The sequence below is a fragment of the Nannospalax galili genome, unplaced genomic scaffold (genome assembly GCF_000622305.1).
Source record: "Nannospalax galili isolate Female #2095 unplaced genomic scaffold, S.galili_v1.0 scaffold1077, whole genome shotgun sequence".
Classification (NCBI taxonomy): domain Eukaryota; kingdom Metazoa; phylum Chordata; class Mammalia; order Rodentia; family Spalacidae; genus Nannospalax; species Nannospalax galili.
This window is the reverse complement of record NW_008340429.1, coordinates 1,150,832-1,175,868: the sequence shown is the minus strand read 5'-3', so window position 1 is coordinate 1,175,868 and position 25,037 is coordinate 1,150,832. Positions and strand designations below refer to the sequence as shown.

The following is a 25,037-nucleotide window of genomic DNA, read 5'->3' as shown; positions in this document are numbered from 1 at the left end:
TAAAACTGGAGCTTAAGATAGCTTATTTTAGGAACTTTTGGAAAAAAGGAAGTGCACTCAGGAGGCAGAGACAGGTGGATCTCTGTGAGTTCAAGGTCAGCCTGGTCCACATAGTGAGTTCCAGGACAGCTGGGGCTACAAGGAGACCTTGTCTCAAAAAGACCAAAAAAAAGTAAACACAAGAAACAAAACATACTGTGGAAACCATACTAGTTAAATCAGCAAAGAAAAATATCTATTTTTAGCAGATGTTTTTGCTTTGAAGATTATTCCAATGACCTTTTCTTGGTCTTTTTAAGACAGGGTCTTCCTGTACCCCAGCTGGCCTGGAACTTGCTATGGAGACTAGGCTGCCAACTGTTTTTTATGTTTATAGTGTGGTCAGGTTACAAAAAGTATTCATTTTATGTGGTATTAAGCATTAGGAAGAAAAAAATCATGGAGAAATCTCATTAACTTCTAAAAAGGCCAACACCAGAGAACATTTTTTACACTGTAAGTAAAACCTTATTGAATATCTGAGGTTGGTAGGACATACTTACCCATAAGCATGCAACTGTTCCTACTTTCCCTATTCTTTGAGGCATTAAGTGACAGCTTTTTAACTGACTCAATTTTTTTGATCTTAGCGACTGAACCAGGGCCTCCAGCATACTAGGAAAGTGCTCTAGCACTTAGCTACATCACTGTAACTAGTTTACAACAACTCACTAGATCTGAAAGTTCTTTTTCCCTGCAAATGCAAAGAACTGAATGGAAAGAGAGAAGCAAGCTGGCTATGCTTACTGGAAACTCACCTGATGGGAGGTTGATTCATTGGAATTAGAAAGCGGAAACAAGGTCCCGGCAAAATCACTGAAAAGTATATCTTGTCCTGAACTCAACTGATCACTACATTTTAGGGAATGAAACTCTGTCTTTCCTGTGTGTCCAACACACAGATTGTAGGAATTAGGCAGAGTCCCCTCACTGTAGTTGGGAGGAACCACAACTTCAGACTGAAAGCAGTCCCAAGCCTTGGTGATGGAGGAGCCTCGCAGGCGCAGGGCAACAGCCAGAATCACCGCAAGGAGGAAGAGGACAGATATCAGGGCCAAGGCCACCACCAGGTAGAACTGCAGCTCGGCCTGGGGGTCAGAGGGCAAAGGGTCATCGCTGAGGGCTGGGAGGACCTCCTGCAGGCTGTCAGCGAAGATCAGGTGCAGCGTGGCGGTGGCCGAGAGGGGCGGCTGTCCACCATCGCGCACAGCTACCAGAAGGCGCTGGCGGGCCGCGTCCTTGTCGCCCAGGGCGCGCGCTGTGCGCACCTCGCCCGTTCGCAGCCCCAGGCTGAAGAGCCCGGGGTCGCTGGCCTGCAGCACGTGGTACGACAGCCAGGCGTTGTGTCCCGAGTCGGCGTCCACCGCCACCACCTTGGTGACCAGGTATCCAGGCTCGGCGGCGCGCGGCACCATGTCGAAGAGCGCGGAGCCGTCGGGCTCGAGCGCGGGGTAGAGCACGCGCGGCGCGTTGTCGTTGAGGTCGCCCACCAGCACGCGCATGCTCACATTGGCGCTGAGCGCTGGCGAGCCCTGGTCGCGCGCCTGCAGTGTCAGCTGGAAGGAGCGCAGCTGCTCGTGGTCGAAGGCGCGCTGCGCGAACACCACTCCGCTGTCCTGGTTCACAGACACGTAGGACGACAGCGCCCTTGGCTCCAGGTCGCTGGCTAGGATGGAGTAGGAGACCCGGCCGTTGGGTCCCAAATCCGGGTCAGAGGCGCTGACTTGAGCGATGGAGGCTCCAGGCGGGTTGTTCTCAGCCACGTGGACAAAGTAGGAGGCCTGATGGAAAATCGGGGCGTTGTCGTTTACATCACCAATACGCAAGGTGACACTTGAGCTGGAGGAGAGGGACGGGTCGCCCAAGTCAGTGGCTGTGACAGTTACATTGTACTCGGGGTTCTGCTCACGGTCTAGAGCCCCGTCCGTCACTAATTTATATGTGTTTTTTGAAGAAGTGAATATTTTAAATGGAATATCGCCTTCCAGTTTACAAATAACTTCTCCATTGTGTCCAGAATCTTTATCGCGGGTTTTAAGTAAAGCGATATGTGTTCCTGGCTCGGAGTCCTCCATAATTAGGTCGGGTAAAGATTGGAATAACACTTCCGGGACGTTGTCATTTTCATCTAGGACTTCTATCTCCACCGTACACTGTGCAACCATTCCTCCACCATCCCTTGCTTCTAAAACAACAGAATACTCTTTGGCTTCTTCGAAGTCTAATGTGTCTATAGTAGTCATTGCCCCGGTATTAGAATTCAGTTTAAACCGGGTGATCTGGGCAGCTTCGCTGAAAGAGAAAGTAATTTCGGAATTGACTCCCTCGTCCTGGTCCGTGGCAGTCACTTGAAGCACAGTGGTTCCTGGGTGCACGTTTTCTGGAAGGCTCACCCTGTATACGTCCTGACTGAACACTGGAGGGTTATCATTGGCGTCAGTCACTAGGACCTGTATCTGTGCAGTGCTACTGAGGGGCGGATGCCCAGAGTCCAAAGCAGTCAAGGTCAAGTGGTAGGATTTCTGTTTTTCACGGTCTAAAGGTGTCTTCAATACCATTTCAGGGTATTTACCGCCATCTGACTTCTCTTTATTCACGAGTGAAAAATGATCATTGGGACTGAGCTTGTAATTCTGCAGCGAGTTGGTTCCAATATCTGCATCGTGGGCAGAGCCCAAGATAAATCGCGCCCCTGGCTTGGTGGACTCACTTATGTGTAGCTCAGAGGAAATGTGCGCGAATTTCGGCACGTGGTCATTAATGTCCTCGAGCTCTACGCTCACGTGATAAAAGTTCAGTGGATTTTCAGCAACAGCCTCAAAGTCCAGAGCACAAACCGGCTTCTTCCCACAAATCTGCTCCCTGTCTAGCCTGCCGCTCACAAGCAACTCCCCGCTCTCCATGCTCACACTGAAGTAAGGCTTCTCTGAACTGATGCGCAGTCTCCGAGTCGGTAACTCCCGCACCCCGAAGCCCAGGTCCTTGGCGAGGTTCCCCACCACCGAGCCCGTGGGCATTTCCTCGGGGATCTTGTAGCGGATCAGCTCCGAGAGCGCGGGGCAGAACAAAGACAGCAGGAAGGGAAAGAGCAGTGGCCGCGTCTGCACCCGGCCCCTCTCCGCAGCGCCGCACCCCATCCTTCTTGCTCGGCTTAGCTTGCTCACCAGCCTGGAGACGCCGGGTTAGGAGGAAGCTCTGTATTGCCGATATTCGGGGCTCCGAATGGACCTTAATTCCAGTTCTAGTCCTTAAGCGATTCTTCTTTTTCCCCCCCGCGAAGAAGCGGAGTAAAGGGCTGGTCTGAGAAAGGGCTGCCGTGGAAAGCGCTGTGCGGCTGCGCGAAGAGATCTTGAGGCTATGAGGTGGAGAGGAAAAAAGACCCCAGGGCCTTCTGGGAGTTGTAGTCTCTTTTTTTTTTTTTTTTTTTTTTTTTTTTTTTTTTTTTTTTCCCCTTGTCTTTTTGAGACAGGGTCTGGTTATAGCCCCAGCTGTCCTGGAACTCGCTGGCCTCGAACTCATAAAGATCCACCTGCCTTTGCCTCCCAAGTGCTGGGATTAAAGGCATGCACCACCACGCCCGGCTTTTTTTTTTTTTTTTAAACTAGTAGTATAATTGTCTAACAGATCAAGCTTCGTTGGTACTTGTATGTATTTAGTAGTGTTCAAAAGCTGTACTCTTAGAAATGCTTTTTATTACAAATATCCAGTGCTTTTGGAAATTAGGTAAATTAAAGGCATAAATACTTGTTGACATGATCATGCGTTGGTCTTTAAATTCACATTCCTGATACAAAAATGACTGCAACACAAAGTTGGCCTAATTTCACAGCGCAATAATATTGAATATTTATTGAGCAGAAGTATGGTGAATAATTTCTTTTTATCCTTAATGATTTTCTCTACTTTTCTAGGTATGTCCAACCTAATTCACTTCATCTTTTTTAAAAAAACGTTTTATTTATTATTTTTATGTGTATGTGTGTTTTGCTTGCATGCAGGTAATGCACCCGTGTCGTGCAATGCTGGTGGAGGACAGAAGAGGCTGTTGGATTCCCTGGAAATGGAGTTACTGGCAGTTGTTAGCTGCCATGTAGGTACTAGGATTCAAACCCAGGTCTTCTGCAAGAACAGCCAGTGTTCTTAACTGCTGAGCCTTCTCTCCAGCCCTACTTCATCTTTTTAAAAACAGCATCAATAAATTAGAAATGTGTTTTCTTAAAAGTCACAATTGATACTTATTACACAATTTATCTCATTTTTCCAAAAACACTTTCAGTGATTTTCTTACAGTAATATTATTCGTTCTTGTTTCCACTAACTCAGGTAAAGACATGATACAAGCCTAAAAAGTTAGGCTATTTCCATTACATAGTTATCCTCATTATAAGTTAAGTTATGACATCCACATTCAAGTTACAATGGGAATATTATTTTGTCTTGCAACATGGAGGCACCAAGATCTCTGAATCTCTAGTACTCCCCACCTCTGCAACTTGTGTTATAGTCCATGATGTCCTCAGAATTGGAAGGAAGCATCCCTGGAAACCTTGCTTTCAAAAGCTCCTTGAATTTAGTAATAACTTTTACCCTTCAATCAAAAATATTTTAAAAGAATCTAATAAATGTTGACTAGGGCATTTTCTTCTCATTATATCTGGTGACCCTATTTACAGCACAGAGTCTTTCCTTGAAAAATGTAATACTATCCTTTTCTTAAATGAGTACACATCTGAACACCACAGGAATGAATATTCTCTCATGCTACTGAATAGTTCTTTATATGGAAAATGCTACCAAATATAGCAGTACAGTAGAGAAAAAAGACCTTTCAATTAGCATCCAATGGGTCCCAGGAGTTAATATTACCTTGTCATATGCCTCTTCTAGATACACATAGTACCACTACATCATATGATCAGTCCCCAAGCTCAGTTATTTCTAATCATTTTTTTCCCCAAAGAACAAAAAAATATGTGAATACTGGTCTGGGGTTTGAGGGTAGGAGATAGTTATTTTATAGAGCCAGCTTTCCCATTCCTCTCTTTGGAGAGGCCACAGATTCTTTACATGAATGTACCACTAAAAGAACATACTGGAGTCCTGTGTAAAGACGTAGTAGTTGTCTATTCTCAAATACAGTTACAACACTTGAAATTTTATTAGGGGGTTTCAGCATGCTCAGGCAGTAAATTGCTTGCCTTGAAAACATGGGAACCAGAGTTCAGACCTCCAGCACTATGTAAGCGTCAGATGGACATGACGTTCCATTTGTGCGCTAGAGGTGGAGATGGGACCCTGGAGTGAGCTTCCTAGACAGATTAGTTAAAGTGGTGAGCTCTGAGTTCAAATGAGAGACCTTCTCCAATATGTAATGTGGAGAACGATCAAGGAAGACACCCAACATCAATTCCTGGCCTCGGCACACATGTGCATGTGGACTTTCTCACATATAAGAAATTGCATACACACACATATAGATGCACAAGAAAGTGTAAAGGAAGAAATGAACTCACCTGGAGACTTGGGGCTTCACCTTTACATTCTTGAAAATCTATAGATGTTAACAAAGAATCACTTTTCTCACAGCTGTCTTGGCTTATAAGTGTGTCCACGTAGTTGGGCTGAGGGAAGATAATGTGGCTCTTTTGAGAGTCAGCAGTGAGTGAAATCTCATGGGAATATGTCTGTAGAAAAGCTTGAACCCCATCCACACCTACAAAGTGTGAGGCAGGCACTTCTAGCCCACCATCTGAAACTTGAAGCAGGCGTGACTTGTGCCAATGCCACAGTCTGAGTGCCAGCAGCACAATGACAAAGACAAGGAAAACACAGGAAATGGTAGCTACTGCCACCACCAGGTAGAGGGTGATGTCTGAATCCTCAGGGTCACTGGGGGTCTTGATGCTGCCCAGGTCCGCCAGAACATCAGGGATACTGTTGGCCACAGCCACAGTGAGTGTGACAGTGGTCGAGAGAGGGGGTTGGCCGTGGTCCTGCACAGTTACCACAAGGCTCTGTTTGAGAGCATCTCTGTCCAGAAAAGCCCTTGCTGTGCGCACCTCACCTGTGTGTAGCCCTACTGAGAAGAGCCCTGGCTCACTGACTTTAAGCAGGCAATAGGACAGCCAAGCATTTGGGCCTGAGTCTTTGTCCACTGCCACCACCTTTGTCACCAGGTGTCCAGGATCAGCAGAGCGGGGAGCCAGCTCCACACCAGTGGAGCCATCAGTGGGAAGGGCAGGGTACAGGATCTCGGGTGCATTGTCATTCTGGTCTAGCACAAAGAGATTCAACAACACATTACTGCTGAGAGGTGGGTCCCCACTGTCATGTGCAATAACTCTTAGTTGTAGATTCTGAAACTGCTCATAGTCAAAGGATCCAAGTGCATAAAGGACACCAGTGTCAGAGTTGATGGAAATGTAGGAGGACACTGGCACCCCTTGGATGAAGTCCTCAACTAAGGCATAAGTGATCTGGGCATTCTGGTCACTGTCGGGGTCATGTGCAGTCACTGAGAAGATGGAGGCACCTCTGGGATTGTTCTCAGGAATGTAGATAGAGTAAGAGGAGTTGAGGAAGGTAGGTGGGTTGTCATTGGTGTCTGACACATGAATGGATATTTGAGTGTCTGTGGACAGGGGAGGAATTCCCCCATCTGTGGCTTTCAGTGTAATGTTGTACATAGAGAATTTTTCCCGGTCCAAGTTTTGTGCTGTGACCAACCTATAATAATTATCAATTGATTGTTCTAATTTAAAAGGCAGATGTTCTGTAAAAGTGCAGGTCACTTCACCATTCTTCCCTGAATCTTTGTCTTGGAGGTAGAACAGAGCAATTACTATCCCAGGAGGTGTATCTTCAGGGACTGAGCTGCTTACAGACATTACAGTCACTTCTGGGGCATTGTCATTCACATCTAAAATTATGATGAGTACTTTAGCCTTTGTCAGACTACCAGCACCATCCTGAGCCTGAACTTCCATTTCATAGAAGCTGGATTCTTCATAATCTAGGCCTTTTAAAGTTGACAGTTCTCCTGTAAGGGAGCTCAGATGGAACATTTGTAGAAGTTCTGGAGTTATTTTCCAAAAAGAATATGTCACTTCCCCATTGACTCCCTCATCCAAGTCGATAGCATTTACTGTGAGAAGCTTTGTGCCTATTGGGACGTTCTCAGGGACTGTCACTTGGTACCGAGGCAGAGAGAAGACTGGTGTGTGATCATTCACATCCACCACAGTCACATGGATGCTAGTGGTGCCAGATAGGCTTGGAACACCGCCATCATAGGCTGTGAGGACGAGGTGGTGAATCCCCTCTTCTTCCCGATCAAGAACCTGCTCCAGCACCAGCTCCGGGTACTTAGTTCCATCATCTCCACTTTGCACAACCAGGGAGAAGTGGCGACTGGGGCTGAGCTGGTATCTCTGGAGGGAGTTCGTGCCCACATCTGAATCTACAGCCTCCTTCAATGGAAATCGCATGCCGGGAGCTGCATTCTCCATTACTTTTATGCTTATTTCTTCCGTTAAGAATCTAGGGGCATTGTCATTAACATCCATTATTTCCACTTCTATAGGATAAAGATTCATCTTATCTTCCATCAAGATGTTAAAGCTCACAAGACACTGCGCATTCTGAGAGCAGAGCTCCTCCCTGTCGATCCTGCCTGAGGTGACCAAGCTGCCACTGCGTGGGTTCAGAGAGAAAAGCTGAGTCTTACCTTTAGAGACGATGCGGACTCCACGCTCCGTCAGCTCCCGGGGCTCTAGTCCCAGATCCTTAGCGATGTAACCCACAAAAGACCCTTTCTCTGTCTCTTCAGACACGGTATAGTGAATTTGTCCTGCCCAGGCTTCCCACCAGGTCCCCAGGAGGATGGAGAGCAGCAGAAATCCTTTGTAGTTTCCGCCCCTCTGCCGAGTCGTCATTGTTCCTCAAATCTTGCTCGGACTTTGAGATGTCTCGGAGTGTGCTTCTGAATGCAGGTGTGTCGGTGTGGACCCCAGTATGCGCAAGAGAAGCCCAGAATCCAGCCTCACAAAGGCTTGAGTTTGGCGCAGCTTGGAAGAGAGCCGGTCTCAGTCTGTCCTTTTTTTGCTCTGTAAAACTCCGTGGTTCTGTCGGATCTCAGGCACCACTTTCCCCGGGATGGTGAACAGCGGCACACAGAGTCCTTATTAAGTTACTGCACCATACTAAAGCAAAAGGAACTGATTTTACAGAAAATTGCTTTATTCTTCAAAATTTCCGTTTACTTAAATTTCTTCACTTCAGATATCGCAGATATACTTTAAAGATACATTTAAGGTACCTAATTAGTGCATCTGTGTTCATGGATGCCTACTGACAAATCCAAATACGTTTTAAAGATCTTTTTCACATGGCAACTTTGAAGTTACTATCTTGAGTACGAACTCATACTTTATTGTAGATAGAGAAAATTCAGCCATTGCATGTAAAAACAAACATTATTCAAATATATATTTACCTCATGTAAATATATATCTATATAATATACATTATCTTCTCTGAATTTTTCTACCGATTCTTTCGGAGTTCTTTCCTTGGCAAAGATGCAGGTTTTTCCACAATGATTTGCTCCAATATTTTATTCTTTCCCCTTGACAACTGTCAACTCAATAGAAATTTGATCAGAAATAGATGGTGTTACACAGATGATAAAACTGCCAGATAATTTTGTAGACTTTCTTCCCCGATGATTCAAAACTCAATATATGCTCAAGCTCTCTAATAGTTTTGTGTGATAGATTGTCAAAAAGTTTCATTTAGTCAGAACTTAGACATCTGCGATGATGTTAGGATGTTTATAGTTGGTCAGTTCACACGGCTGTTGTGAGAGTACAATTTGATAGATTGTTCTTCAGTGAAATGTTTTATTTGTTTAAATGAAATGGTCACAGGAAACTCGGGTAAAAGGCTAAAATAGTCCAACCTATTATCCACAACATCCAGCTAGCTAGATTTGGCTATGTTGATGGATATTCACAATGTTACATTGATGATATAGTAAAATAGCATTCGTCCTCTTGAAGTCTCTAAAACAATCATCATATTTGTATAGGAGACCATTTGATTCACATGACTAATGTGCAAGACACAACTTGTTTAAAATTAAAATTTAATATTAAATTCTAATTTAAAATAAAATTAAAGAATCATATCACCGATGTTCAAACAAATAAGGCTTACAAATATATGACTGGAAAGAAATACTTCCATAGTAACTACAGAAATGCAAATAGCACAATATTGGCCTAGGAAAACATATATCACTCTTATCATCTTACTTAAAAGCATAAACTAGTCAGGCATGGTGGTAGTCTAGCACTTGGGAGGTGGAGGCAGGAGGATCATAAATTTGAGGGCAGTATGGACCACACAAAGAGTTCCAGACTTCGTCTAAAAAATAAATTACTTGAGACAGGGTCTCATAGCCCTGACTGGCCTGGAACTCACTATGTAGATCAGGCTGGCCTTGAACTCATAGCGATTCCCCATTTCTGCCTCCCAAGTGCTGAGAGTAAAGGTGTGTGTCACCATGCTTGGCTGGATCAGGTTATTGTGTTTATTTAGCAATCCAACAATTACCATAATGGTGATGTCATCAAGTATGTGTTTACTATATTACTGTATTGTTTGAAAAAGATTTCATAGAGTTGTTTTACCTCATTTTCCCAAAATTGTGTGCTACACATAAATTTTTTAGGATTAATTGGAAGATCATAGGGATTTTCATTGGTTCTAATGAATGGCAGATGTTTTTAGGCATATTATTCAGTTTTTAAACATCAAATATTAAGTATTCCCTGCTGCAGGCAACAATGATTCTTTTTCTTAAAGTTTAATTCATGAAGAAGTAAGAAGGACCTTTCTGCTGCTATTAGTGGAGCAGCAGCAGCCAAAATGAAGTTCAAGCTATTTGTGACTTTTAATCGAAGCAAGGACCACAAAAGGCACATCAATGAACTTTCTACCATTTGGAAGAGTATGTCTTCCCCTTTCCAAAGAACTGAGACAGAAGCATAGCATTTGGTCTGCGCCCACATGAAAGGATGAAGTTGAGGTTGTGAGAAGGCATGATAAAGGACAGCAGACTGGCAAAGTAGTCTAGCCTTACATAAAGAAATATGTCATCCACATTGAATGGGTACAGCAGGAAAATACTAACAGCACAGCTTTCTATGTTGGCATTTACCCCAGCAAGGAGGTTGCCACCAGGCTATAACTAGGCAAAGGCCACAAAAAGATTTTGAACAGCAAGCCAAATTTCATCAAGTAGGAAAGCAAAATGGTAAATATAAAGAAGAAACTATTGAGATGTAGAAATGAAGAAACTGTACATATAACTTTCACTAAAATGGCTAAATGTAAAGAAGAAGAAGGAGGAAGAAGAGGGGGGGAGGGAGAAGGGCCTGAGGTTGTAGGTCAGTTGGTCTTGTGCTTGCCTAGCTTGCACAAAAGCCCTGGGTTTGATTCTCAGCAATGTATAAACCAGGTGTGGAAGTGCATACCCCTGAGGTAGAAGAGAGAAGTCAGAAGTTCAAGGTCATCCAAGTTTGAGGCCAGCCTGGGATAGAAGACAGTATCTCAAAAACAAAACAAAACAAAACAAAAACAAATGGAAAACATTTCTTATGTGATGAAGCTTCACAATTTTGGAAAACATCTGCATGTACTAGGTAATATTGTGAAAAGTGGAAAACAGATCTCAGTGTCATTTAGCCGAGACTATAATTCTATTTTTTAATATAGAAAAAATTACATATATATATATCATATAATAGGGGAAAAGCCCCAGGAAATGAGATGCACAAAATCAAAGGTAAAAATGGTTTGCTGGACAAAAGATTAAACAAATCTAGAGCAGTGAATTAAAAATTTTCTATGAAAATCAAGAAAAGACTTAAAAGAGATCTGTTGGTAAGAATAAAGATATTAAAATTATATTGTTTTAGTTTTTCAGTGATGTGACAAAGTACTTTTGAGAAATCAACTTAAAGGAGGAAATGTTTATTTTGACTCATGGTTTCAGAGGTTCCAGTTCATTGTAGACTGGTTTCTTTGCTTTTAGGCTGTGGTGAGGGTTGACATCACAGAAGGAACATGATGTTGAGGAAGGTTGCCCACCTCATGGCAATGGCAACAGTGAAGTGAAAGTCCAGGGACAATATAAGGTTGTGGCCCCAAGCAGCCAACTTCCTTCAGCTAGACTCCACCTTCCACATCTTCCATTACTTCCCAATAGTCCATTCTATCATGGATCCATCAACGGATTAACCCATTGATGAGATCATGGTCCTTACAATCCAATACCTTTCCAAAAGCCTGCCTCTGATCACTGCTTGCATTGGAGACCAAGCCTCAGGTCTCTGAGGAACATTTTATATGCAAACTGTAATATATATTATAATATATATTATAATATATATGTTACAAAACACAGAAAAGCAGTGTTCAAAGAGAACATTAAATTTTCCTGTTTTTTAAAAAATAAAGGCAATAACCTTACCTGAGCAAGGGAGTCCTCCTGCTTACAAAAAATTGTATTTTCCTGTATCAATAAAGGCTCATTTTTCTCACATCCGTCCTGACTGACGAGTGTGTGGGCATAGTTGGGTTGGGAAAAGATCAGATGGCTCTTCCTTGAGTCTGCTGTTAGGGAGACCTCATGGGAATAGTTCTGCAGAAAAGCATGTACCCCCTCAACACCCACGAAGTGTGAAGTGGGCACACTTGACAAACCTTCCCTTGCAGCTTTCAGTAATCTTGACTTATGCAAGTGCCACACTCTGAGCACCAGCAGCACCATAACAAAAGTGAAGAAGATGCAAGAAACAGCAGCTACTGCCACCACCAGGTAGAGTGTAAGGTCTGAGGCATCAGAGTTGTGTTGGGGATCAAGGCTGTCTAAATCAGCCAGGATTTCAGGTATGCTATTAGCCATAGCCACAGTGAGTGTGACTGTAGCTGAGAGAGGGGGCTGGCCATGGTCCTGCACAGCCACCACCAGGCTCTGTTTGAGTGGATCTCGGTCCAGCAAGGCTCTTGCTGTGCGCACCTCACCTGTGTGTAGTCCCACTGAGAAAATCCCTGGCTCACTGGCCTTGAGAAGGCGATAGGACAACCAGGCGTTCTGTCCTGAGTCTTTGTCCACTGCTACCACCTTTGTTACCAGGTATCCAGGGTTAGCAGAGCGTGGAGCCAGCTCCACACCAGTAGAACCATCAGTAGGGAGGGCAGGGTACAGGATCTCAGGTACATTGTCATTCTGGTCCAGCACAAACAAGTTCAAGGACACATTGTTGCTGAGTGGGGGGTTCCCTCTGTCACTGGCTATCACTAGTAGCTGCAGTTCCCTAAAATGCTCATAGTCAAAGGAGCACAATGCATACAGAACACCAGTATTGGAGTTAATGGAGAGGTAGGAGGACAGAGGTGCACCCTCATGGGTTTCTTTGGCCAAAGAATAGATAACTTGGGCATTCTCTTCACTGTCAGGGTCCAGCGCACTCAAAGAGAAGATGGAGATGCCTTTGGGGTTATTCTCAGGGACATAAACAGAGTAGGATGAGTGGGAGAAAATTGGTGGGTTGTCATTAATGTCTGTCACACTTAAGGAGATGAGTCTTTCTGTAGACAGAGGTGGTGTTCCTTTGTCGGTGGCTGTCACAGTGATGTTGTACATGGATATCTCTTCTCGGTCTAGTACTGTATTTGTCACTAATCGGTAATAATTGTCTAATGATTCTTCCAATTTGAAGGGAAGACTTCCTGAGATGGAGCATGTTACCAGGCCATTCAGTTCAGAGTCTTTATCATACACTTGAAAAAGAGCAATTACTGTTCCTGGAGGTGCATTTTCGGGAACTGTCCTGCTCCCGGATGTAACAACCACTTCTGGTACATTATCGTTCACATCCAAGATGGTTATTAAGACTTTTGTTCTGTCTTGAAGACCTGATTGGTCCCGGGCTTCAACAACCAACTCATAAAATTCCGAATCTTCATAATCTAGAATTGCAGAAGTGGAAATTTCTCCAGTTAATACATCCAAGCAGAAATTCTGTGAGATCTTTTCTGTGATCTTCACAAAGGAATATTTTATTTCTGCATGAACTCCTTCATCTTGATCAGTGGCATTTACTGATAGAAATGGTGTACCCACTGGCAGATTTTCAGGAATACTCACACGATAGACAGGCTGAGTAAACACTGGAGCATTGTCGTTCACATCTAGGACGGTTACAAGAATTTGTGCCATGCCTGTGCGGGCAGGGTCACCACCATCCATGGCAATAAGGACCAGATGGTGAACAGCTTGTCCCTCTCTGTCCAGGGTGTGCTCCAACACCAGCTCTGGGTACTTGGGCCCATGGGCTTGGCTTTGCACATCCACTGAGAAGTGACGATTACTACTGAGCTTGAAGCTTTGAAGAGAGTTCATACCCACATCAGGATCATAGACCTCCATTAGTAGAAAACGAGAGGATTGAGCTGCATTTTCAGGAATTTTCACTTCCAATTCTTCCTTTAAAAATCGGGGTGCATTGTCATTAATATCCACTATTTCCACTTCCACGGGATAAAGATGCAATTTATCCTCCACAAGAATGTTAAAGCCCACCAGACACAGGACATTCTGAGCGCAGAGCTCCTCACGGTCTATCCTGCCCGCGGTGACCAGGCTGCCGCTTCGCGGGTTCAGAGAGAAAAGCTGCGACCTACCTCTGGAGACGATGCGGACTCCGCGCTCCGTCAGCTCCTGGGGTTGTAGCCCCAGGTCCTTGGAGATGTTCCCCACGAAGGACCCTTTCTCTAGTTCCTCATGAATAGAGTAGCGGATCTGCCCAGCTTCAGTGCCCCACAGCCACCGCAGGAGAGTGAGAACCAAGAGCAGCTCGCGGAAGGGCGGGCGCCTCTGCACAGCCGCCATGACTGGCTTACTATAGATGTCCCCAGCTACCACTGGAAGCAAGAACAGGTCCGCAGCACTTTGTAATCCGCAGAATTAGAAGTCTAGGTCCTTAAATACACAGAGACCAGTTGCGAGCCATTTTTGGTCAGAATTGCTGCACAGCTTTGGGGTCTGATCCGTTTTGTGGATGGAGGATCCAACTCACGAGTTCCCACTGATTTTCTTGCCCCCGTGAGGGAACAGCGACACTTAGAGTCCAAACTTAATACTGCACCCGTTTTGTGAAGAGAATTTTATTTCGGCTAAATTTACAGAGATGGCATTCATATTTCTCTCCCCAACGCAGCGAAACACTTAGAAGAATAAAATATTTGACTCCAAATAATTTTAAGTGTTCCCTGAAAACTTCCATTTATTTTTTGGGAGGAAATATATCTTAGAATCTTGGAAAAAAGAAACGGTATTACACTTTCCTGGAAGTCGAATTATCATACCCATGGTTATTTCCATTTGCCTGTTTTCAGTTAAGGACAATGATACTCATGAGAACAATTTGAATCAATATACTACATTGTCAGTAATCGCCATAGTTGCCATTTTTAGATATCATCATCTGTTTTTGTTAATATTTAAAGAACGGCTGTAACATAGGCTACATTTATGCATTCTTTTTTTAAAATGTAGAGAAAATGAAAACATACAAGCTACACAAAAGTTTTGTTTATTATAGTGTACAAAACATATTTATGGTTGACTGTACTGAAAGTAAGTGTGCCATTTAATTGTGAAGAGTTGTGTTTAATTCAGGAGATGAAGCCTGTGGTTGAGAGTATAACTCAGTGTTAGAGTAAGCATGCCCAATGCTCTGGGTTCAAGGCCCAGTACTGCAAAGAAAAGTAGACACTGTCTCATAATGACAGTGTGAGACACACTAGTGTATTAAAATGTTTTTGATTATATTGTTTTAGGATTGACAACGACAACAAGACTACAAGGAGACCTTCTATGGAAGAGCAACTGCAACACAGAAAAGCCTACAAAGGATTTTCTTACCTTGTACTCTATGCCCAGAAAAACTGATATAACACAGCAGAATCAATGCATACTCTGTGGTTTTTAATCTCTAAGTTAATTGAATCCCAACTATCTTTATGGAGGAAAGATTTGAAGAAAATTGCCACTTGAAGTCATTGGTTGAATTAAAGTCACATTTGGGTTTTAATCATTGGAACTTTCAAACCCAAAGACTTCAACACATGAAAGGTCTTGTGGTGGAGCATCTTTGTATTGAGAAGTTAAAAATTCAGTGTCCAAAGAATGTGAGGCAGTTCATACATCGTAGTAATATGGCAAGATCCCTTCACTGTAGTCGGGGAGAACTCTATGTACAAGCTTGGAACAAAGATCAAGTTCAAAACGGGCTCCTGTGGTGTGGCTATAAGAGTATCACAGACACATGGCAATCACTATAAGCATGGCAAAGAGAAAGAGCAGAGATCAAGGCCAAGACCCCCACAAGGTAAAATTTCATCTTGCCCTGGGAGTCCCAGTGGTTTAGATGATCTCTAAGGTCCATAAGTATTTTTTGCAAGCTGTCTACAAAGACTAGAGAGTGCGGTAGAGGCTGAAAGAGGTGGTTGACCTCCATTTTTCACTGCAATCAGAAGTTAGTGATGGGCTTCATCCTTGTCATCCAAGGTATGTCCACTACAAGCCTCTCCAATGAGCAGTCCTAAGCTGTAGAGAGTCACACATCAGGACACGTAGGCACTGTGCTCAGGGTTTGAGTCTATCACCACAGCTTTAATGCCCAGGTAGCCAGGCTGTCTGTGGTGAGCAGAACTGTGTAGAGGATATCAGGGCTGGTGGACCTCAGCACAGGGTACATCATTCTTGAGGCACTGTCATTGAGGTGGCCTACCAGCAGTGAGCATGCTCACATTCATCCTGCATACTGGAGAGCCCTGAATACAGGCTTTCAGGATCAGCTTGAAGAAGTGCTCATGGTGTATGAACTCTACTGGGGACATTCAGGGACATACAGGATAACAACCCTAATGCCACCAACATGGAGTAGGATACATGGCCAATAGTCCCCAAATCCAGATCCAAAGGGCTGACTTCTGGAATGGAGGCTCCTTCAGAAGGGATTGTTCTCAGTTACATGGAACACATAGGAGGCCTGGTGGAAAACTGAGTGTTGTCATTAATGTCAGAATGCACAGAATGAAGCTTGTGCTGGAAGAAAGGGCCAGATTGCCTTTGTCCTCCACTGTGATAATGACACTGTGCTCTGGATCTGCCCTTGTCTAGGGCTTCATTTATTATCTACCTCAATATGTGTTTTGCATCTTGAACTATTTTAAATGGGAAATTTCCTTTTATTCAGCAAAGAATTTCTCCATTAGAAGCAGAATCTGAATCATGAGTTTTAAACAGAGCAACCCAAGTTCCCAGCTGAGCATCTTCCTATGTATGTTGAGGTTCAGAAATTATTGTGATCTCCAGAACATTGTAATTCTCTTTTCTCTTTCTCTCCATCTCTCTCTCTCATTCCCTCCCTCCTTCTCTCCCTCCCTCCCTTTCCTTCCTCTCCTTCCTTCCTTCCTTCCTTCCTTCCTTCCTTCCTTCCATTTCTTCCTTCCTTCCTTTGTCTTTTTGATACAGGGTTTTCCTACAGCCCCAGCTGGGCTGGAACTCACTATGTAGACCAAGCTGTCCTCGATCTCACAGAAATCCACCTGCCTCTGTCTCCCAAGTGCTGGGATTAAAGGTGTGCACCACCACGCACAGCAAGAACATTGTAATTTTCATCCAAAGTATCTATTTATATTTATGATATGCTTTGTGACTTCCACCAGCTTTTGCTTCTACTTCAACTGTGTAGCTCTCCTTCTCTTCAAAGTGGCAAGTTCCCCTTTTTTTCACTGCCCAGTTTGTCTCACTGCCTTATCAACACTGAAAAGTAGTGCATCATCTCAGTCTGGTCAGTGGCCATCACTCTTAGTAACCAGCAGACAACAGACAGACTCTCTGAAACAGTGATCTTGTATAAGCCTCAGCTGAACACTGGGGAGGGTTATCATTTTCATCTGTAATAGCTACCCTGAATTGGGTGGCGCAGCTTCTGGATGGCTTCCCCTGTCCACAGCCATGAAGACCAGGTAGTGGCAGGACTGAACTTCTTTGTTCAGGGGAGATTTCAGTACCAGCACTGAGTGTTTTCTGCCATCCCAGCTCTCCTCTTGAACTGAAATGAACGGACACCTACATTATAGTGTTATAAGGATTCTAGGGCAAAGGTGGCTCCAGGCAGCTCTTTTTCACTAATTTCCAGATCAGTGATATTTCTGCTAAAGTTCAGTGGGTTGGCGTTGATAGTCTTGATCAGCACACTTAGATGATACAAGTTTAAAGACTTTTCAGCAATAACTTTTATATATTATATAGGTCAACTTCTGGCCACAAATCAGTTCTCCATCTGTACAGTTGCTCACAAATAAATCCTCCTGTGTTCACTGCAAAATTTTTTCTTTGCACTAACTCCTAGGTTCTGAGTAGGCAAATCCCACAAGCCCAGCCTCAGATCTTTGGCAAGGTTCCCCACCAGCTCTTGGAGAATAACATAGTGAATCTTCTTTGAGAGTGCTAGGCAGACCAAAGACAGCAGGAAGAGAAATCCCATTGGCTGTGGCCTTGCCACCTTGGTCTAGAGCAGTTTCTGGTGAGGTTCCCGTGATTCAGAGTAGGGTAGGGCACTCCAGAATTTTTGAGCATTCTTTCATCTTAGCAGTGGTTTCTCTTTGCTAAACTCTAGATCCTCAGATCCTCAGATAATTCCAATCACTAGCTAACAGTATCAGGCCGTCTATTGCTGAGGAGCTGCTAGCAGTGACAAGCTCCAAGTAGCGAGGTAGTTGATAGAATATTCCACCACATACTGATACAGGAACTAATCTTGGTCCATGTTCAGCTTTTTTGTATTTACTTTATAGCCCTCCAAATCCAGTGCTTCATTACTTCTCAAACAGCAGAAATTACCTTGTTGAGATAGCATTCATTGGCAATGGTTATGGTTTTGACTCCCATTCTCATAAAATGGTCACCACCTTCCCTGTTTACCTTCATAAAACTGAAGGCCTGATAAATTTGGAAAAGTATAAGTGCTGGATAGCTTCAGTTGTCAACTTGACATACCTGGGTAGAGGGAACATCAATTGAGGAATTTCTTCCATTGGATTGGTTTGTGGAGACCAATTTTATTTATTATTGAGCAATGTGGGTGGGCCCAGCCAGGGGAGCAAACCAGTAAGCAACCATCCTCCATAGTCTGTACTTTGGTTTTTGCCCTGAGATTCCACTCTGTCTTCCCTCCACAACGAACTGTAAGGTGAAGTAAATCCTTTCCTCCCCAAGTTGGTTTTGCTTAGTGCTTTATCATGGCAATAGAGAGCTAGCTAAGACAGCACACAAATGAAAGTGCGGATGATTGCCAAAGACACTGCATTAAAAATTCCTGAAATACCAGCTTGAAGTGTGCTGTCATTCCATTTTACTCCCCTTTCTTCAAACTTAGTCTCTAGCTCTTAGTCTTTTATCCTATATTTCACTTTATGAAGATACAATTTTTGTTGTTGTTGTTGTTTTGTAACAGGATCTTCCTGTAGCCCCAGCTGGCCTGGGACTTGCTTTGTAGACCAGACTGGCCTCATCTCACAGGGATCTACTTGCCTCTGCCTCCTGAGTGCTGGGGTTAAAAGCATGGGCTACCAGGCTCAGTTTGAAGATTTAAATTTTTTTGAGATAAGGTCTCATTATGTAGCCCAGGCTGACCTGGAACTTGATATGTAGCCCAAGCTGGCCTAGAATTTGCCATCTTCCTTTTGTCTTAGCCTCCCAAGTACTGGAATTACAGGTGTGCATAAAGTATTATCTTTCTCATCTTCCTCCCAAAAAGTTAGCAAAAGATTGAGAGCTCTTATAGTTTAAGAAGCAAGAGGTTCTCTTCCTGTTTCAAAGTGTTCACTTTTAATTAAGTGAATGTGATTTAAAGATTAATCCGCAAGTAGTATTTTTCAACTTTACATTACAATTACTTTCAATTGTATTGCTTCTTCCCAAGTAGGTTGACAATAGTAAGTTATCTGAGTGGGGGTTGAGGTATGAATCATTATAACTGTATCTTCCAAAAATAGACATTGGGCTAGAGAGATAGTTCAGCGGTTAAGAGCACTGGCTGCTCTTGCAGAGGACCTGGGTTCAGTTCCCAGCACCTACTGGTGGCTAACAACAACCTGTAATTCCAGTTCCAGGGGATCCAATGCCCTCTTCTGGCCTCTACAGGCATGGCACATGCACGGTGCACTTACGTACATGCAGGCAAAACATTCATACACATAAAATTAAAAATAAATGTATCAAAAAATTTAAAAAAGAAAAATAGCTCTCTTCCAGCAGCTATAATTTGCAAATAATTCCTCAGCTAGGGTTGGGGCTTCTTGTCTACCTCTCCACCTCCATGATGGAATATTTTCTGTCTTGTGCATGCTGTCACGATTGCTGTGAGTTCATATGAGTAACCACCTTGGTGACTGGAAAACATTGTTTCCTTGTAGTCATTTACTACCTCTGGCTCTTATAATCTTTACACCCCCTCTTTCACAATGATCCCTGAGCTTTGGGAGGATAGGGTGTGATATAGGTGTACAAATCATGGCTGAGCACTCCATCCTCTTTTTTTTCTTCTTTTTCTTTTTTTTCTTTTTGGTCTTTTTGAGACAGGGTCTCCCTGTAGCCCCAGCTGTCCTGGAACTTACTATGTAGACCAGGCTGGTCTTGAACTCACAGAGATCCACCTGCCTCTGCCTCCCGAGTGCTGGGATTAAAGGTGTGCACCACCATGCCCGGCCCCTCTATTTTTTTAAAATAGTACCTATCATAGAACTTGGAGCTCACTGATTGGTTAGATAGGCTAGCCAGAAAGCTCCAGGGATCCTCCTGTCTCCATCTCCGCCATCCCCTCAGCACTGGAGTTATAGACTTGCACTGCTATACCCAGTTTTTTTTTGTTGTTATTGTTGTTTTCAAGACAGGGTCTCCCTGTATCCCCAGCTGATCTGAACCTTACTATGTAGACCAGGCTTGTCTCAGTATCACAGAGATCGGCTTGTCTTTGCTTCCCTAGTGCTGGGATTAAAGGCATGTGCCACCAGATCCAGCTTGTATTTTTGAAATGTGGGTGCTAGGAATCCAAAGTTAGGCTCTTATGATTACATGGAAACCCTTTACTTAATGAGCCATCTCCCCAGTCCTGGCATCTTTTCTTTATATATAAAATCTTTGAAGGAAGACTTCCAAAACATGTGTAAGCAAAGTCCCTTCCCAGTTTTGTACAAATACTTCAATTTTATAGAAAATCTATCTTGTCAGAATGCATATAAGACTACTATTAGAAGAGTATTGCATTGCATACACAGTATACACACACACACACACATATATAGTCTAAGAAACAAGCATTTCATAACATAAAGTATGTTAGTAGTTTATGGACATTTAAAAGACATTTCCCCATTGCACAAAATACTGTCTCAGGATACATACCCAAATGCATAACTTTTCTTTTTTTAAAAATGGAAAAGGGATAGCTCATTGGACATGATAACCTGAATTTGATCCCCATTACTCACGTAAAAAGAAAAGCAGGGTATGGTTGCAAATACTTGTAATTCTAGTATTGGGGAGGCAGAGACAGGAGCTCTTTGAGTCTCCCTGGCTAGACAGCCTAGCCAACTTAGCGAGGTGCAGGCCAATAAGAGACCCTGCCTCAAAAACAAGGTGGACAGTGCCTGAAGGACAGTACCCAAAGTTGTCCCCTGGCTTCCACATGCACTCACACACCTGTGGAATTGCACACATACGAATGCACACACACAGATAATGGAAAGGCATATTTCCATGAAGAAGTGAATGATGTCAACATCTGTCACTCAGATTCTCTTAGTTTTTGAATGTATTAGTTATTTAGCGAGTTTGAACATTTAAGCTGCAATCAGAAGAATGTGTATATATACGTGTGTGTATATATATGTATATATGTATATAATCTGGAAGTCCTTTAAAAATTTAAAAATACATATCAATTGTTCTTAGGTTTTAAGTGTTTCAATAAAGCTCCCATGTGTCTGAATAGCACCCTATAAGTCCACTGCTAATATTTATTTTCATTTCTACCGTTTATTCATAATTGAAGAATCATTTAGCAAGGAGAATATGAAAAGCATACTCATCAAATCAGATCTAGAAAATGAATCAAATAGTTATTTCCTTATACTATCCATGTGCCTGGAATTTGAGACTCATAAACCAGCATTTCACTAAGAAAAATCCATTAACTTAAAATGAGCACATCCCTCAGAATTGATCTTTGAATTTCAAAGCATTTTTAAGTTACATTAGTTTTTCAAATACAACTCTTATACTACTGTAATAAAGCAGATTTGTATCTATACATGAATTAGTGTAAACATTTTGGCAGATATTGATTATGATAAGTGAAGAGGCTAAAACCAGCATATGCCAGGTGTATCACATGTTTATATTGGTTAAGTATAGTGGTATCTAACTCTTTGGAGACTTTAACTTACCTCATAGAATAAAACAAAATTCTAAGGTTACTCCTCACTGATTTATTCTCTCAATAGAGACACAGATGTAATAATTACAAGGGTCAATTCAACTTTTATGATTTCAGAGTGCTGCAGATCTTATCATCCTTATAAATCTAATCTACATTTCCAATAATTACTGTGCAGAAGTTTTCCATACTCTTCCATTGACTAATAGAAGTACTGTAACTTTATAAAATAAATAAAACATTTAAAATGTTATTCATTATTTTTATGCGTACGAGAGTTTTGCTTGCATGTAAGTGCACCACACGCATGCAATGCCCTGCAGAGGGCACTGAATCCCTTGAAACTTCGTACGAGAGTTTTGCTTGCATGTAAGTGCACCACACGCATGCAATGCCCTGAAGAGGGCACTGAATGCCCCAGAAGAGGGCACTGAATCCCTTGAAACGAGTTATGGATGACTATAGCTACCATATGGGTGCTCGGAATCAAATCTAGGTCCTCTGGAATACTCTTCCAGAGGACCCAGATGAGTAGCAAGCGCTCTTAACTGCTGAGTCATCTCTTCAGCCCCAAACTAACTTTTATTCAAGGAAAATTATGTTTACCATTTTCTTTAAGGGTAAGCCTATTGTTATCAGCTAGATTTTTCTAAAACATCTGCACACTGAGAAAAGATATTCATCCCCAAATATAATTTGAAAAGGCATCCATTACCAAGCAAAATCAAGTTAATCTGCAATACAGCAAATAATGATTCATTATATAACTACTCGATTTTGACTCTGATGGAAAAATTATGAGAAAACAAATGAAAATGCTCCAGCTGTTCTTATTGAGAAAGAAAACTAACCTGAATAGCTCTGGGTTCTTCTTTTGGTGCATGTATCTTATCAGGTGTCAGAAGAGGCTCATTTTTCTCACAGCTCTCTTCACTAATGAGCCTGTCAGCATAATTGGGCTGGGGGAAGATCAGGTGGCTTTTTTGGGAGTCTGTGGTGAGGGATACTTCATGGGAATAGGTCTGTAGGAAAGCCTGAACCCCATCCATGCCCACAAAATGGGAGGTGGGTATGCTAGCCACTCTGCCTGTTGAGGTCTGAAACAGTTGTGATATGTGCCAGCGCCTCAGCCTGAGGGCCAACAACAAGGTGACAAAGCCCAGGAAGACACAGGAGACCACTGCCACTGCTACCACCAGGTAGAGTGTGAGGTCTGAATTCTGGGGCTCTTCGGGGGTGTCGATGCTGCCTAAGTTGGTCAGTATATCCGGGATGCTGTCTGCTACAGCCACAGTGAGTGTGACAGTGGCTGAGAGAGGAGGCTGGCCATGGTCCTGGACAGCCACCACCAGGCTCTGCTTGAGTGCATCTCTGTCCAGGAGGGCCCTTGCTGTGCGCACCTCACCTGTGTGGAGCCCTATTGAGAAGAGCCCTGAATCACTGGCCTTGAGCAGGCAATAGGACAGCCAGGCATTCTGTCCCGAGTCTCTGTCCACTGCCACCACTTTGGTTACCAAGTATCCAGGCTCTGCAAAGCGGGGTGCCAGCTCCACACCAGTAGATCCATCAGTAGGAATGGTTGGGTACAGGATCTCGGGAATGTTGTCATTCTGGTCTAGAACAAACAAGCTCAGTGACACACTGCTGCTGAGTGGGGGATTCCCACTGTCCTTGGCTGTCACTAGTAGCTGGAGATCTCTCAACTGCTCATAGTCAAAGGATTGCAGTGCATACAGGATACCAGTTTCAGAGTTAATGGAGACATAGGAGGGTGCAGGAGCCTCCTGAAATGGATATTCAGCCAGAGAGTAAGTGACCTGAGCATTGTCACCACTGTCAATGTCATAAGCAGTCACGGAGAAAATGGAGATACCTTTGGGGTTGTTTTCTGGGATGGAGGTGGAGTAGGAGGGATGAGAGAAGGCAGGTGGGTTGTCATTTATGTCTGCTACTTTCAGAGAGATGTGGTTTTCCGTAGACAGGGGAGGAGTTCCATGGTCAATAACAGTTACTGTGATGTTATAATCGGGAGTCTCTTCTCTATCCAGTGCTCTCGTTGTTAATAGGTGATAATAATTATCAACCAACTTTTCCAATTTGAAGGGCAAGTTCCTGGGAATAGAACATAAAATCTCTCCATTCTCTCCAGAATCACCATCATGCACGCTGAAGATCGCAATTATAGTTCCTGAAGGACAGTCTTCAGAAATGGAATTGGTGAGAGAGGTGAGAGTCACTTCTGGAGCATTGTCATTTACATCCTGTACTGTGACCAGCACCTTAGCGTTGGCAAGAAGAGCGCCTCCATCCTGAGCTACCACTTCCATGAGGTAGAATTCGGATTCTTCATAGTCCAGGGACTGAATAGTTGAGATCTCCCCAAGATTGGAATCAAGTTGGAAAGTCTCTGAAATTTTGTCTTCTTCATTACGAAAATAGTAGGTCAATTTCCCATTGATTCCCTCGTCTGCATCAGTGGCTGTTAGAGTGAGTAGTCGAGTGCCCACAGGTGCGTTCTCTGGGACACTCACTCTGTATTCAGTTTGAGTGAACAGGGGCGTATTATCGTTTGCGTCGAGGACAGTCACGCTGATATGCGCGGCACTAGCGTGTACTGGGTCTCCGCCATCTAACGCTGTAAGTACGAGGTCATGAGTAGACTCCTTCTCACGGTCTAGGGTCTGCTCCAACACCAGCTCTGGGTGCTTTTGCCCATCAGATCCTCTCTTCACGTCCAAGGAGAAGTGCAGATTGGGGCTGAGCTGGTAACTCTGGAGGGAATTCACACCCACATCCGCATCTCTAGCGAAAGGAAGCACTAACCTCGTTCCTGGAGCCGCATTTTCATTAACTTTTACTCTTAACTCCTCATCCCGGAAACGGGGGAAATTGTCATTAATATCAAGGATTTCCACTTCTACTCCATAAATTTTCATTTTATTCTCAACCAAGATATTAAAGTTCACCGCACACCGCTTGCTCTGAGCGCAGAGCTCCTCGCGGTCTATCCTGCCCGCAGTGACCAGGCTGCCGCTCCGCGGGTTCAGAGAGAAAAGCTGCGACCTACCTCTGGAGACTATGCGGACTCCGCGCTCCGTCAGCTCGCGGGGCTCCAGTCCCAGGTCCTTGGAGATGTTCCCCACGAAGGAACCTTTGTCTAGCTCCTCCCACACGGAGTAGTGCATCTGCGCATTTCCTGGAGCGGACAGCATCCCCAGGAGCAAGAAGAACTTAAGCTTGTAGCTGCAGCTCCAGCGCCTCAGTGGATCCGTTCTTGTCTTTTCTTCCTTCATTTTCCTCTTAGTCCTGGTTCAGCCCGCTGTTTCTTTGTTTCTCTAAAGCCCAGGAAAGCGCATTTCCTACCGGAGCTAGGATGGGTGGCTTTTCCCAGGAGCTGGTCTGGTCTCTGTTTAGCATGGA

General features: G+C 43.7%; 1 protein-coding gene across 12 annotated transcripts in view; it reads right to left on the bottom strand.

Annotated features, from left to right (window-relative positions):
- LOC103736114 (protocadherin gamma-C4) overlaps positions 1 to 25,037 on the bottom strand; it is a 177,030-nt gene that overhangs the window by 125,751 nt on the left and 26,242 nt on the right. For 2 of the 12 annotated variants that reach the window (XM_029564698.1, XM_029564697.1), the window contains exon 1: positions 798 to 3,377. The exons of 3 other annotated variants lie outside the window; for them this stretch is intronic. In XM_029564698.1, coding sequence (XP_029420558.1) covers positions 798 to 3,176 — 2,379 coding nt within the window. In that variant the 5' untranslated portion in view covers positions 3,177 to 3,377. Of the gene's footprint in view, positions 1 to 797; positions 3,378 to 5,552; positions 8,151 to 11,575; positions 14,178 to 22,468; positions 25,024 to 25,037 lie in introns of those variants that run through there. 7 more of the 12 variants (XM_029564686.1, XM_017798791.2, XM_017798795.2 and 4 more) reach the window with 7 other exon arrangements.